This window comes from Cebus imitator, unplaced genomic scaffold (genome assembly GCF_001604975.1).
Source record: "Cebus imitator isolate Cc_AM_T3 unplaced genomic scaffold, Cebus_imitator-1.0 Scaffold28, whole genome shotgun sequence".
Taxonomy (NCBI): Eukaryota; Metazoa; Chordata; class Mammalia; order Primates; family Cebidae; genus Cebus; species Cebus imitator.
Genome location: NW_016107343.1, coordinates 5,952,909 through 5,966,605, shown reverse-complemented (window position 1 = coordinate 5,966,605; position 13,697 = coordinate 5,952,909). Strand labels below are relative to the sequence as shown.

The window sequence follows — 13,697 nt, the reverse complement described above, 5'->3', positions numbered from 1 at the left end:
GCCCCGCCCAAAAAAAAAAAAAAAAAAAAAAAAACCCCAAAAAACACAACTGTTGGTTTGGTCTACTTGAATAAATATTGCTAAACATCCACAATATGCTAGGCTCTGTTTTGATGGGCTCAGGATCTATTGGCAATGACATAAGTCAACAGGTGATTTTAGAGTCATGCTAAGAGATAAATTCATTAGAAACCATTAGCATGGAGAAGAGGTGCTTTTGATCTGGCAGGAAGATAAAGGAAGGAGGTGAAGTTAAATCTTGAAAGGGGAAGAACAGTTAGTTAGAGATAGAGTGAAGAAAATTTTAGACGTAGAGAAGAGCATAAATAGCAACCGACTTTCCTGTCAGCTGAAGCTGACTCAGATTGACCTAAACCAATCATTACATCTAGTGGTGTCCTGGTAAACAGCAGAACATTTTTACAAAAACTAAAAAGTCCAGATACATAGGGTTGGACAATTTCTGTGGTGCAAATACTCCTGCCATGGTCAATTTCAAGCTACATAGGTTAAGTCCCTAATGTTGATGTGGGAAGAAATATATTAATACTTAATTGGCTCTTGAGAGCCAACAGGAGCCGGCTGAGCACACCATCTTCCCAATCACAAAGATAGGTTTTGGGTCAATATGTGATCTAAGCTAATCCAATCAAAGCCAGTTTCAGAAAACCTGCTTGGAAAGTTATTTAATGACTCCCTGCCTTGTTTTTTATTTTTTTGTTTTTATTTTTATTTTTTTGAGATGGAGTCTTGCTATCTTGCCCAGGTTGGTCTTGAATTCCTGGGCTCAAGTGATCCTCCCACCAGGACACCGCTAGATGTAGTGATTGGTTTAGGTCAATCTGAGTCAGCCTCTGCTGGCAGGAAAGTCAGTTGCTGTTTACTGTTAGTTTTCTCCCCTCCTACCAGACTCATTCTCTGCTGTACTCTACTCTTTGGAAAGCTGACTGTATAGAGTATATCATTCAGGCTCTCTTCCTCTGTTTCCAGTTAGATTTGGCCAATGGGAGGCATTGGCAGGAGACTGGAGGGCAGGAGAGAGAAAATCAGGATATTTCTATTCTGTTCCCTCCCTGTCTTGGTGCCATGCTCTGTAGTACCTATATCCCTCTAACAACAGCCCTTGTCAGAGCCACAGCTCCCAGTCTTACCAGGATCTAGTAACACCATTTCCTCCCTTTCCTATTTCGACCTGGGGACAGTAAAGGCTTTGTGCTGTTGCCAGTTCCCTTGACCTTGGGAAAAGTTCCTTCGAAAAGTGGTCCACGCTGAGCATGTTGGCTCATGCCTGTAATCCCAGCACTTTGGGAGGTTGAGGTGGGAGGATTGCCTGAGCTCAGGAGTTTGAGTCCAGCCTGAGCAACATGGCAAAATCCTGTCTCTACCAAACATACAAAAAATTCACCAGGTGTGGTGGCATGCACCTATAGTCCTAGCTATTTGGGAGGCTGAGGTGGGAGGATAACTTGAACCTGGGAGGCAGTGGTTGCAATGAGCCAAGATTGCACCATTGCACTCTAGCCTAGGCAACAGAGTGAGACCCTGTCTCAAAAGAAAAAAGAAAAGAAAAGTGGCCCATATACTTTTCAAAATCTCAGCTGATTTTGCCTTCCATTTCCTGCCAGGATCCTGACTGATAGTGTCATCTTTCTCCTAACTCATAGGCTGTGTGGGAAAAGGGGTATCAAAAAAAAAAAAAAAGGATATTATTAGGAGATCAGGGGAAATGGATGTTGAACTAGCAACAAACAAATGTTTACTACATTTGTTTTGAGGTCATGTGGTGTTGGTATTCAAGTGAGTATATCCAGATCCAGTGACACTTGAACACTCAGAGGCAGGTCATGGCTAGTAATACAGATTGGGAAATCATTGCCCTATTAGTGGTTATTCAATCTACAAGTGGGTAGGTTTGTTCAAGGATAACACATTGAATGACTGTAGATTCAGGCTGGAGCTCTAAGGAACACCAGTGTTTAAAGGATGGATAGGAAAAGAACAGCTTTAGATATTTGATACGTACTGCCAGAGATTTGGGGAGATAAAGAGAGAGTGAGTTAGTACGTGTGTGTGTGTGTGTGTGTGTGTGTGTGTGTAACACAGTCAGTTGGGGAGTTGGTTGGAGGGAGACTAAAGAGATTCTGATTTTAAATGGTAACCCATATCTCTTTGTTCTAAACCAGGGGTTGGCAAACTTTTTCCATAAAGGGCCAGAGACTATTTTAGATTTGGTGGGCTACATGGTCTCTGGTGGCAGCTATTCAATTCTGCAAAAAATACAGCCACAGATAATATATAAACAAATGAACATGACTGTGTTCTAATAAAACTTTGTTTTAAAAGACATTGTAGACTGGGCACAGTGGCTCATGCCTGTAATCCTAACACTTTGGGAGGCCGAGGCAGGCAGATCACGAGGTCAAGAGATTGAGACCATCCTGGCCAAGGTGGTGAAACCCTGTCTCTACTAAAATTACAAAAAGTAGCTGGACATGGTGATGGTCGCCTGTAATCCTAGCTACTCGGGAAGCTGAGGCAGAAGAATCACTTGAACCCAGGAGGTGGAGGTTGCAGTGAGCTGAGATCATGCCACTGTACTCCAGCCTGGTGACAGAGTGAGATTCCATCTCAAAAAAAAAAAAAAAAAAAAAAAGAAAAAAAAAAAAAAAAAAAAAAAAAAAAAAAAAAAAAAAAAAAAAAAAAAAAAAAAAAAGGGACACTCTAAATTTTTTTAGCTGTTTACCAAAAGACCACTGGATGTCATAATTGATTTAGGCCAATCTGGTCACACCCAGAGCTAGCAGTAAGTTCAGTTGCTAGTTATTTTTAGTTTGTTCCCTTTCTACTAGATCCATTTGCTTCCATTTAGCTCATGCACCATAGTTTGCTGACCTTTACTCTAAACGAACTGCATCCTTGACATTATCCCTTGGGTATCTCAGAGGCACCTTAAGTGCATCTAGAATCAAACTCCTGTTCCCTTGCCAAGCCTACTACTTTTCTAGTCTTCCCTTCTCAGTGAATGACATCAGCAAGTCAGAAACCTGGGAGTCACCCTTGACGCCTCCCTTTCCCTAACATTCCACATCCATACTTAGTTCAAACTTCCCTTCTTTCTTACTTGAATGTCATAGTAACCTCCTCAGTAATCTCCCCATATTCACTCATTCCCTTTTCAAAATCTATTGCCCAGGCTGGAGTGCAGTGGTGTGATCTCGGCTCACTGCAGCCTCTGCCTCCCACAACCACACCTGGCTAATTTTCGTATTTTTAGTAGAGACGGGGGTTTTGCCATGTTGGCCGACCTGGTCTTGAACTCCTGACCTCCCGTGATCCACCCACCTGGGGCTCTCAAAGTGCTGATTTTTCCCATATTCACTCTGGATTCCTCCTAAGTATCATCTCTAAAGTGATCTTTTAAGAATGCAAATTTCATCAGGTCTCTTCCTGTTCAGTCCCACAGTTAAGTACTTTCCATGGCTTCCTACTTCCCTAGGGGTAAAGACCCAAATCTCTAAGGTCCTGCCTGGCCTGGGTTTTGTTTACCTCCCAGCCACATCTTATTCTATTTTCTCTCCCTTTCGTGTTTTCTATGTTGCAGTCACACTCATTCTTTTCAGCTCCTTGACTGACTAAGCTCCTTCCTGGTGCAGGACCTTCACATGTGCTGTGTCCTCTGCCTGGAATGCCCTCCCTCTCCTCACCTTGTTACCCCTTCCTTCAGACCTCAGCTCAAGAGAAACTTTCAGGGAAGCTTAGCTACTTTCTTTGTCCTTCCTTCATAGTAGTTATCAGAGTTTATAATTATGCATTTGTCTTTACGATTATTTAGTTTATGTATCAAACTTCTGCTGTATTTTAAGTATACAAAGGAATATATTTATTTTGCTTGCATTTATTTCCAAACCCAGAGGGTGGCACAAAACTGATGCTCAATAAATGTATGTTTGAAGAATGAGTGAAAGAATGACAGCATTGTCAGGCAAGCTTTGGGATAGAGAAGTTCAAGGAGCAATTAGTCACTGGTAGAGGGTCTAGGAAAATAAGGATGGAAGTGTCTACTGGAGTTTTTATCCCTTGGATTTTACAATTTTAAGATATCTGATGCCTTTTACCAAAAGTGGTAGTGGAGTTCAGTTGTACCATAAGGTCTGTAAGTGAATGGGAAGGAGGAGATGGGAGACCTCAAGTGTAGACCATTCTTTCACAAGCTTGGCTTAGAAAGGAGACAAAGGGCAGTAGCTGGTAACTAAAGTAATATTACCAGGTTAAGGAAAGATTTTTTAAAAATTGCTATTTGTTTTTAAGGATGAGAGAAACTTCTGTGTATTTAGAGGCTGAAAGGGAGGGGTTGAAGGCAGTAGAGAGGGTTTTTTTGTTTTTTGTTTTGTTTGTTTTTGAAATGGAGCCTTGCTCAGTCACCCAGGCCGGAGTGCAGTGGCGCGATCTCGGCTCACTGCAACCTCTGCCTCCCAGGTTCAAGCAATTCTCCTGCCTCAGCCTCCTGAGAGCTGGGACTACAAGCGTGTGCCACCATGCCCAGCTAACTTTTTTTGTATTTTTAGTAGAGATGGAGTTTCACCATGTTGCCCAGGCTGCTCTTGACCTCTTAGCCTCATGTGATCTGCCTACCTCAACCTCCCAAAGTGCTGGGATTACAGCAGTGTGAGCCACTGCATGCAGCCTAGAGAGGGTTTTTCTGCTAAAGCAGGTCATGGAGGAGCTTGACTTTGCATAGGAAAAGGGACACCACATGCTTTCAGGTTGGAAGTAAGGAGGGGAGCAGATGCAGGAATGCATGCGCCTGGGCCATTTATATGGCCTCAAGTTTCATGATGAAGCAAGAGGTAACATTTTCTTCTGAAAATGAGGGGTTTGGATGTTGCATAGAGGATTGAGGGAGAATGACAAGGGCTTGAGGAATCATGGAATGGGAAGCTAACCAAGGCCAGTTAAAGGTTTGCCAGGCCTCATTGAGGACTCAGTGGTGGGTGTCATTCATGACTTTTTATGGTAACTGTCAAGCTGTGTGATTTTTCTCGTTCAGGGTATACTAGCCCAGTCTAGTTGTAGTCATCTACAGCTGAGCTTTTCCTGAAAGGGTGCAATGGAAAGATAGGAGTGTAGGGGAGTTAAGAGTATTGAATGTACTGTGAAAAAGGTGATAGGAATAAAGTGGGTGACTTACAAGCATGCTTTGTTCCTATACTAGAGTTTCTGGTGACTTTATCTGTTTCTCTCAGTGTCTCCCTGTCTGCTCCCCTCCCTCTGAATTTTTGCCCTGAAGGTGCTGACATTTAATAGAGGAATAGCCTTTATAACTAGGTGCAATCAATGGCATATGTGCCTAAGCAGGATTATGTACCTAGTGTTAGGAGGAGAAAGGACAATGAATCACATCAGGGAGTTTGGGAAGGCACCGCAAAGGGAGCTGATATTTGAGCTGGAATTTGAAGGTGTATGAATGTTGGGGATGTGGTGTGGTGGGGAACAACCCAGGCAGGATTGGTAGAGGTAGGGAGGAGAGCCTTCCAGACAAAGACGTGTTTAAAGAGAGGCTCGGTGGCATGAAAAGACACACTACATGTGGGAAATAGCAGGACATTCAAGTAATGGTGAAGGGGTTGGGAAGGTAGATGGATGGAGTGACAGAAGTTTGGGGCTAGATAGCTGCTGTTTGAATTTTATTTTGTAGCCCATAGGAAATTATTGAAAGTTTTTGAATATGTGTGGTGTTCATTTTAATAATAATACCTAACATTTATTAAAGTTTTATTCCAGATGCCGTGCCCAGCATTTCATGTTGTGAAATGAACAACATGATTATAATAAAAAATTATCTTTTTTGATCGTAGTAGGGAGTAATCCAGTGAAGTAGATCTTGTTATTATTCCCATTTACCACGTGAAGACATTGGAGCTTGAACTGGTTAGGTAACTGAGATCAACGTCTCACAGCCAGAAAGTAGTTGAGCTACTCAAGTCCAGGTCTGGCCAATTCTAAATCTGTATTTTAAATCTCTATACTCTACTTACGTTTTAGGATAAAAGAATGGATATAGGGAGAGTGTAGATTGTCCATTCATTTCCACCTTCCAGTTTTTAGAGCTAGATCTTGAATGATAAATAAGGATTTTCTTACAGTGATGGGTCAGGATTGAGAGTGTAAGAGAGTGGGGACTGCAGAATGAAAGCTTTTCAACAGAGGGACAGCATTTGGAAAGGCACGAAAGGCATGACAGGTTTAGCATGGCAAAGTCAGAAGGGGTGCCACAGGCAGACCAGAAGTAATCTTCATCTTCGGGATGGGTCAAATTCTTACGAGTTCTTATTAGTGGGTTCAGTTTTGGTGTCCTCCTTTTAAGAAGAATGTCAACAGACTGGATTGTCTAGAGAGGAGCAAGAAAAATGATTCAAAGCTGGCAGAGGTAAAGGCAGTGGAACTAATGACTCATAGCTGTGACGAGAAAGGTTGAGAGCGTGGGCAGGACTGAAGAGCTGGCAATAATGACAATGATTCTAACATGCACTGAGCACTTACTCTGGGTTGGGTAGGCTTCTCAGTGTTTTGTATGCTTTAGCTCGTTTAATCCTCACAGTGGCCTTCTGAGGTTAAGTACTATTATTATCATTCCCATGAGGGTGAGCAGACTGAAGAAGTATAGTAACTTGCTAAGGCTGCAGAGCCAGCAGGTAACAGGGCTGCGATTTGAACCCAGAGCCTCTGGCATAGGAGTCAGGGTCTGTGCACTCAATCACAACCCCATTCTGTCTGTAACAGAAGCACTATTGGTATTCAGGATGTGTGTGGGTTTGCACTTTTCTGAAATCTTGCTGCTCTGTTTGCCTTGGCCACCAGAAGATTCATGGCTTCTTGAGGTGGATAAGGAAGCAGGAAGAACAAAGTATTGGCAATGTAATTTCCTCAAATATGCCTCTGTAGGGAAAGATAAGTTTTTGTTCTCTGAAAGCAGAAGGAACTGGTTAGAATATGCCAGTCCTTTTCAGGGAGGTGAAGTGTCAGAGCTGGATACATGAGTGGTTTTGGAAGAAATAAGTCTCTAGTGGGTTTAAAAATGATACCTTATTTTTACATGACAGAATGCATTCACCTATTCTGTTTTCTTCCCCACAATTTACTTTTAATGGATGTGTGTCTCCTCAGCCAGCTCTAAGAAAATGGGAAAAATAGATAGTACCTTGGGGGCCGTTTTAGAAAATTATTTGAAAGAAATTTTTCCATTCTTACTTCCTTTTCTCGTTTTGCTGTTGAGGAAGTGGTAGCTTCATGATGCAATCATGCTATACTTGGGGTAAGTCCTTTAGACCACAAAAGCTGCCATATTCCCCGAGTGTGTGTTTGTGTCTGCGGGGATGGGTGGGTTATGTTGCCTTTTAGCCAGCCATGGGCAGACCCATTATTTGTGCTTAATTGAACCACAAGCCTGTATTTGGGAAAATGCTGGTGTGACCAGATTTTAAATTTTTCACAAGCATTCAGTTATAATTTAAGATTAGAAAATGATTGAAAAATACTATCTTTGATTAATGCAGATACCAACTCCTTGTCCCTTGTGGGCTTGCCCGAGAAGATATTTATTAGTATTTATTGCCCTGGCTTTTTGATGAGGGCTCTAAAAATAATTGTTCACTCACGTCTGTATATTCCACCCAAATGAATTCATTTTAAGTGTTTGGGTTTGCTTTGATTAGGTGTTTATATCGTCCTTTCCTTGGAGATTCATGCAGATGCCCATGTCCGAGGTTATGTTGGAGAAAAGATCAAGTTGAAATGCACTTTCAAGTCAACTTCAGCTGTCACTGACAGGCTGACTATAGACTGGACATATCGCCCTCCCAGCAGCAGCCGCGCAGAATCAGTAAGTGTGTACTTTTTTGAAACGTTCCTTTGGTCAACGGTTTTGGAATTGTTTTACTGCAAATCGCAGGCATGCATGAGGCCATCTCATCTTAGAGTAGAAAATGGGCTTCTACTTTAATAGAGGTAGCTGAACTTTTATCCTATATGACGTTCATTTGGCCACATAGGGCCCCATGTGAGAATTCTGTAAATAAGCTGCAAGGAAAAAACTGTCAGAAACTCAGAGGAAATGTGGTTTAATTTTGTTTCCCCTTCGTTGTTTGTTTTTGCATGATTTCATAGCTTCATTTTCAGATTTAATGTACTAAAAGGGTACCTTCAGGACTGTTGAATGGAAAAATTCTATAGGTCCAGTCATAGACATCCTTTCTCTTAAGGCTGCTCACTTTCTGTTGTATTAAGTTATCTTAAAGGGTGTATGTGTTTACATATTTGTGTTCTGTGGATTTATCTTGGCACCTTTTCCCAGTGTATAAACATCTGCATTGATTTATATAGCTGCCTTTGAAGGAAATGGTGGCACCTCGTATTGGTGACAGATGTTGGTGACAGATGGTTTTGCAATATTGGAAGCAATATACCTTAGTCATACATGTAAAACGCATTTATGGTCCAAGTTGCATTGTGGCTGTCTAACTGAAGATTAAAATGCTATTAAAACTTTTTAAGCTTCCAGCAGTGTCCTTAGCTCAGGATAGATGTTATTCAAGAATGTGAATGTCATCGCTGTATGTAAGATTATATTTTCGAAAGTATTGTTAATTTATTTATCCTGTTTTCTTCTTGGAAAAATGTCCTCTTTGACTTTCATGTATAAGTAAGCTTTGCATTCTGTGTTAGGAGCCATTATAGAATGCCACATAGCTTGGGACTAGGCAGGGGACTCCAGTGAAAGAAGCTACACTGTATTCATGGTCCTCCCCACCCCCTTTTGCAGACTTGAAATAGTTCACCTGATTCTGAATGGTCAGGAAACTGTGGCTGGCCTTATTTGGCTCTGCCTCCTCGGTCAAAAATAGGACACAGCAAGCAATGGGGAGCTTCCTGGGTCAGAAACAACAGTTCTCTTCTAGTGCTTCTCTCTGCGAGGCTGGTCAGAAAATCAGCAAACTCACACAAGTTGAAATTAAAGTTACATAACATGATGTTGCAGTCATGGGTTAATCAATCAGGATTGTGTCAGATTAATCAGCTAGCAAGGATTTCAGTTTCATGAACTTAACATTGAATTTACAGGCTAGACTAATTTTGAGGATACACAGTGGGCCAGGTTTTGTCAATAAGGAGTTTCAAACTCTTTTACACTGATGCTGATAATTAGTGCTAGGGATTCTTTACCTCCCCCTTTGAAATGTTCAACACACTTTGCTTTGCTTTTCTTTTTGAGATGGAGTCTCACTGTGTTGCCCAGGCTGGAGTACAGTGGTGTGATCTTAGTTCACTACAACTTCTGCCTCCTGGGTTCAAGCAATTCTCCTGCCTCAGTCTCCTGAGTAGCTGGGATTACAGGTGTGCACCACCATGCCTGGCTAATTTTTGTATTTTTAGTAGAGACGGGGTTTCACCATGTTGTTCAGGCTGGTCTTGAACACCTGACCTTGTGATCCGCCCACCTCAACCTCCCAAAGTGCTGGGATTACAGGTGTGAGCCACTGTGCCTGGCCTATTATTTATTGTTATCTGTCTTTATCACTAAAATGTAAGTTTCGTGAGAGTAGGGAGTACACCTGTGTGGCTCTTACTTAACAATGCCTAGCACATTCGAGGTCTGCACCAAATATTTGCTGAAGGAATGCATGAACAAATGAACAAATAAATGAGTCAGCATCTTCTCCAGGAAGTTGCTTTTCAAAATTGGGCAATTCAGTGGTTGTAAACACCCAGGTTCCTAAATGGGAAGCTACCAAGTAACAAAGAAAGAGGAAAGCCTGTATTTTGCATAAGTCATATTGTATTGTAATACCTGTCTGGCCTGCCTCCAGGTATAATTATGCTTTTTTTTTAGTGATGAAGTGTCTGATCACCAAGTCCTAAGCAGCATTGTTTTGATTCAACACATATTTGTTGCGTACTTGTCAGGTATTAGACTTAGGGATTATATTAATTGTCAAGGTAGATGACTTGAGAAAGGCTGAATTATATTACCCTCCTTGTGATTTTGAGAATAAACAAAAATCTCCTTTTTGTCACTTACTAGTTGTATACATTAGAGCAACCCCCTTAGTCTTTTGTTTTTGGCTTTGTTTTCTTTCTTTCTTTCCTTTTTTGAGGTGGAGTCTAGCTCTGTTGCCCAGGCTTGAGTGCCGTTGCACAATCTTGGCTCACTACAATCTCCACCTCCTGGGTTCAAACAATTCTCATGTCTCAGCCTCCCAAGTAGCTGGGATTACAGGTGTGTGCCACCATGCCTGGCTAATTTTTGCATTTTTAGTAGAGATAGGGTTTCACCATGTTGGCCAGGCTGATTCTGAACTCCTGAGTTCAAGTGATATGCTCACCTTGGCCTCCCAAAGTGCTGGAATTACAGGTGTGAGCCACCATGCCCACCCTGTTTTCCTTTTTATATATTTGGAATGATTATGTCTGCCTCATGTACTTCAGTGTTATGAGGCTCAAGTGAGTAAATGTGTGGAAATTATTTACAAACTATAGAGTGCTATTCAAATATGAGATGCTACTTTAGAACAAAGTTTCCCAATTTTGGTTCTGTTGACGTTTTGAGCTGGATAATTCTTTGCTGTGTTTAGCAGCATCCGGGGCCTCTACCCACTAGATGCCAGTAGCATCTCCCCCGTTGTGACAATTGAAAATGTCTTCAGATATTGCCAATGCCTCTTGGAGGGTGAAATCTCTGGTTGAGAACTATTACGTTAGGTTTCCAGGGAGAATTTAGAAGAGATTCAAGGGTTAGGATCCCAGAAGCCTCTCATTGAGCCTTTTTCTGAACAGTTGTATTAACATATAGGATGCAGGTTAAAAAAGCGTGAAATGTTGCCCATCTGAAAAAACAAACCCATTATGCAGTCGTATTTTATTTTGGATCTACTGAGCTTTACGTTTTCATAGCATTTTCCAAATTAACTTTTTCTCTCGTGTGGTTGTTTTCTTAGATCTTTCATTATCAGTCTTTCCAGTACCCAACCATAGCGGGCACATTTCGGGATCGGATATCCTGGGTTGGAAATGTATACAAAGGGGATGCATCTATTAGTATAAGCAACCCTACCATAAAGGACAATGGGACATTCAGCTGTGCTGTGAAGAATCCCCCAGACGTGCACCATAATATTCCCATGACAGAGCTAACAGTCACAGAAAGGGGTAAGCTCACTGTCACCAACCTTCTGCAGTGCTCTGAGACTGCTGTCGTGCTTTCTGGAGAGTCTGATGATAAACAAAGTTGTCTATCTTTGTAAGCCAGTTGGGTAATTAAATCAGTGAGTCAAAGTAATTTTTCTGCCGTCCTGATATGTATGTTGGGATGAATTTTTAATCTTTATTTTGAAAACGGAATTTTCTCTTCAAATGTTATCATAGTTTCTCCATTACCGTTTTTTAGTTTTAACTTTAGGTGACCAAAGGTCTTGTAGAATGTATGGAAAATCCCTGGGTAAGTATAGGGTTGTTGTCTCTGTGAAATAGAAGTCATTCCAGTTTTCCTAGCATGTTCATACTTGCAGTTATGAGGTAGTGTTCTTGCCTGTGTCTTGAAAGGACACCCCCTCTAATGATGAGACCTAGCGTATTTCTTTTATACTGCAAAGAACGGTAGTTTCTCTTTAGGGTGAAGCAGGAGGAGAGTAGATTAGGGACTGATTTTTTTTTTTCTCCATTATTCCCTGGTGACGACTTAAGTGGTTATTCTCGTCCTTAACTGGATTTGAACCAAAGATTTAGAGGTACATTATGGCTCATTATAGATGAGTCATCATTTCTTAGGTCTTTTTCATGTCTCTCTCCCTCCCTCCTTTCCTCCTCCTCTCCCTCCCTCTGTTCCATTCTCTTTCCCATCTTCCCTTCCTTTCTCCTTCCTTCCCTCTCTCCCTCTATTTCTTCTTTCTCTTTCTTGCTTTCTCTTTCTCTTTTTTTTCTTTTCTTTTGAAATAATAACTTGTAGGTTTCAAAGATGAGCACATTCATACTGCTGGCAGAAGAAGAAAATGATACAGTTTCTCTGGAAGGCAGTTTGGTAGTATGAAATCAGGTGTCTTAAAAGTATAGGCCCTTTGATCTAGTAATTCCATTGTAAATTTCATCTAAAGAATTAGAGCTAAACATGAAGATTTATGTACAAGCATGGCCATCCTAATGTAACTTGTAGATTCTAAGAATTAGAAACAACTTGAATGTCCAGCATTAGAGGATTAGTTCCATGAATTATTCAATATGATAGAATCCTATGCAGCCATTACACATCATATGTGGAAGGAATTGTTAAATATTTATCATATAATAAATTTAAAAAGGAGGTTAAAAATAATATGTAAATATGATCCATACTTAAAAATATATATGCCCCCTCCCCATGCACCCTATACCCAATACCCCTAGAAGATTAAATGGGTAGATACCAAAGTGTTCTTCCTAGGTAGTGGGATTATGAGTAAATTTTTATTCTTCATTGTACTTTTGTGTATTTTCTACCTTTTACACAATGTCTTATTACTTTTGTAATTAGAAGAAATATGAGAACAAACATAGAACCTAGCTCACATCACAGGAGGCAAGTTTGCATATCCCTGTCTTTTACCTTCTCTTTCTCCACCTCTAGGTTTTGGCACCATGCTCTCCTCTGTGGCCCTTCTTTCCATCCTTGTCTTCGTGCCCTCAGCCGTGGTGGTTGCTCTGCTGCTGGTGAGAATGGGGAGGAAGGCTGCTGGGCTGAAGAAGAGGAGCAGGTCTGGCTATAAGAAGTCATCTATTGAGGTTTCAGATGAGTAAGTCCAGTGGGAGCCCTGGGCAGCAAACCCGTTTCCTCCTTAGCACCCTACCCAGACCCCTACATCCTCACTTCTCTTTCTTCTGAATGGAGTTTAGTTCTGCTGGTGAAATTTCTTTTTGAAGAGAATAGTTCTGCTAAGGGATGCCAAAAGGAAGGTTGAAAGTGAAGTATGTGAATGCTAATTTGGAGAGAGATGGGGGAGTTGAAATATGGTCCTAATCTTCTGCTTTGGAAATCAGATTGTACAATGCCATGGTTCTGAATAAATTCTGAAGTCAATGTTTCATTCTTTCCATTCCAGGTCAATTATTTTTCCTTCTCCTTGTTTTTGGCACTAAGCTGATGATATCTCCTGACAGAAAATGCCTGAGCAATGAGAGAGGCTTTAAGAACAGCTGTGGAGGGCAAAAGTGATTTGAATAAGCAAGACCTATTCTTGGTCAGCATATGTTCTGAAGGGAGGGGCTACATGGATTGTGTGTATCAAAAAGATTTATCAAGCATTATTCTGCCAGTGAGCAGGCATGACCTAGTATATTCCCTAAAAACAAATGTAGTAAAAGGAAGTCAAAACAAAAGGCCACATAAAACCCCTGTTCTCCATAGTCTGTGTCAGGGGAGGGGAGTCTTACATTGAGAAGGTCCAACATTCTGTCTCTCTCTGTATGTGTGTGTGTATGTGCATTTATTTAATGATAAGAGAGTACCCTGTGCACTTTCCAAGGAATCTGTGGCTCAAAAAAGGCAAAGAACTCTTAGTAAAAATACTAATGTCTGTTTCTAAGCGTGGTGGAGAAAACCCCCTGTGATCTTACTTTAAGTCACGTTGTTCCCTCCTGTCTCCGCACATCCCAGCTGCCATGAACTTTGTTTT

At 41.2% G+C, this 13,697-nt stretch overlaps 1 protein-coding gene across 2 annotated transcripts in view; it reads left to right on the top strand.

The window, feature by feature from the left end:
* MPZL3 (myelin protein zero like 3) overlaps positions 1-13,697 on the top strand; it is a 25,123-nt gene that overhangs the window by 3,895 nt on the left and 7,531 nt on the right. Inside the window, exons 2-5 of one of the 2 annotated variants that reach the window (XR_001823503.2) lie at positions 7,713-7,879; positions 10,992-11,202; positions 12,653-12,818; positions 13,125-13,262. Coding sequence is in view for 1 of the 2 variants with exons in the window: in XM_017523412.2 (XP_017378901.1) it covers positions 7,713-7,879; positions 10,992-11,202; positions 12,653-12,818 (544 nt within the window). In the remaining variant the exon portion in view is untranslated. The remainder of the gene's footprint in view (positions 1-7,712; positions 7,880-10,991; positions 11,203-12,652; positions 12,819-13,124; positions 13,263-13,697) is intronic. The other variant, XM_017523412.2, reaches the window with a different exon arrangement.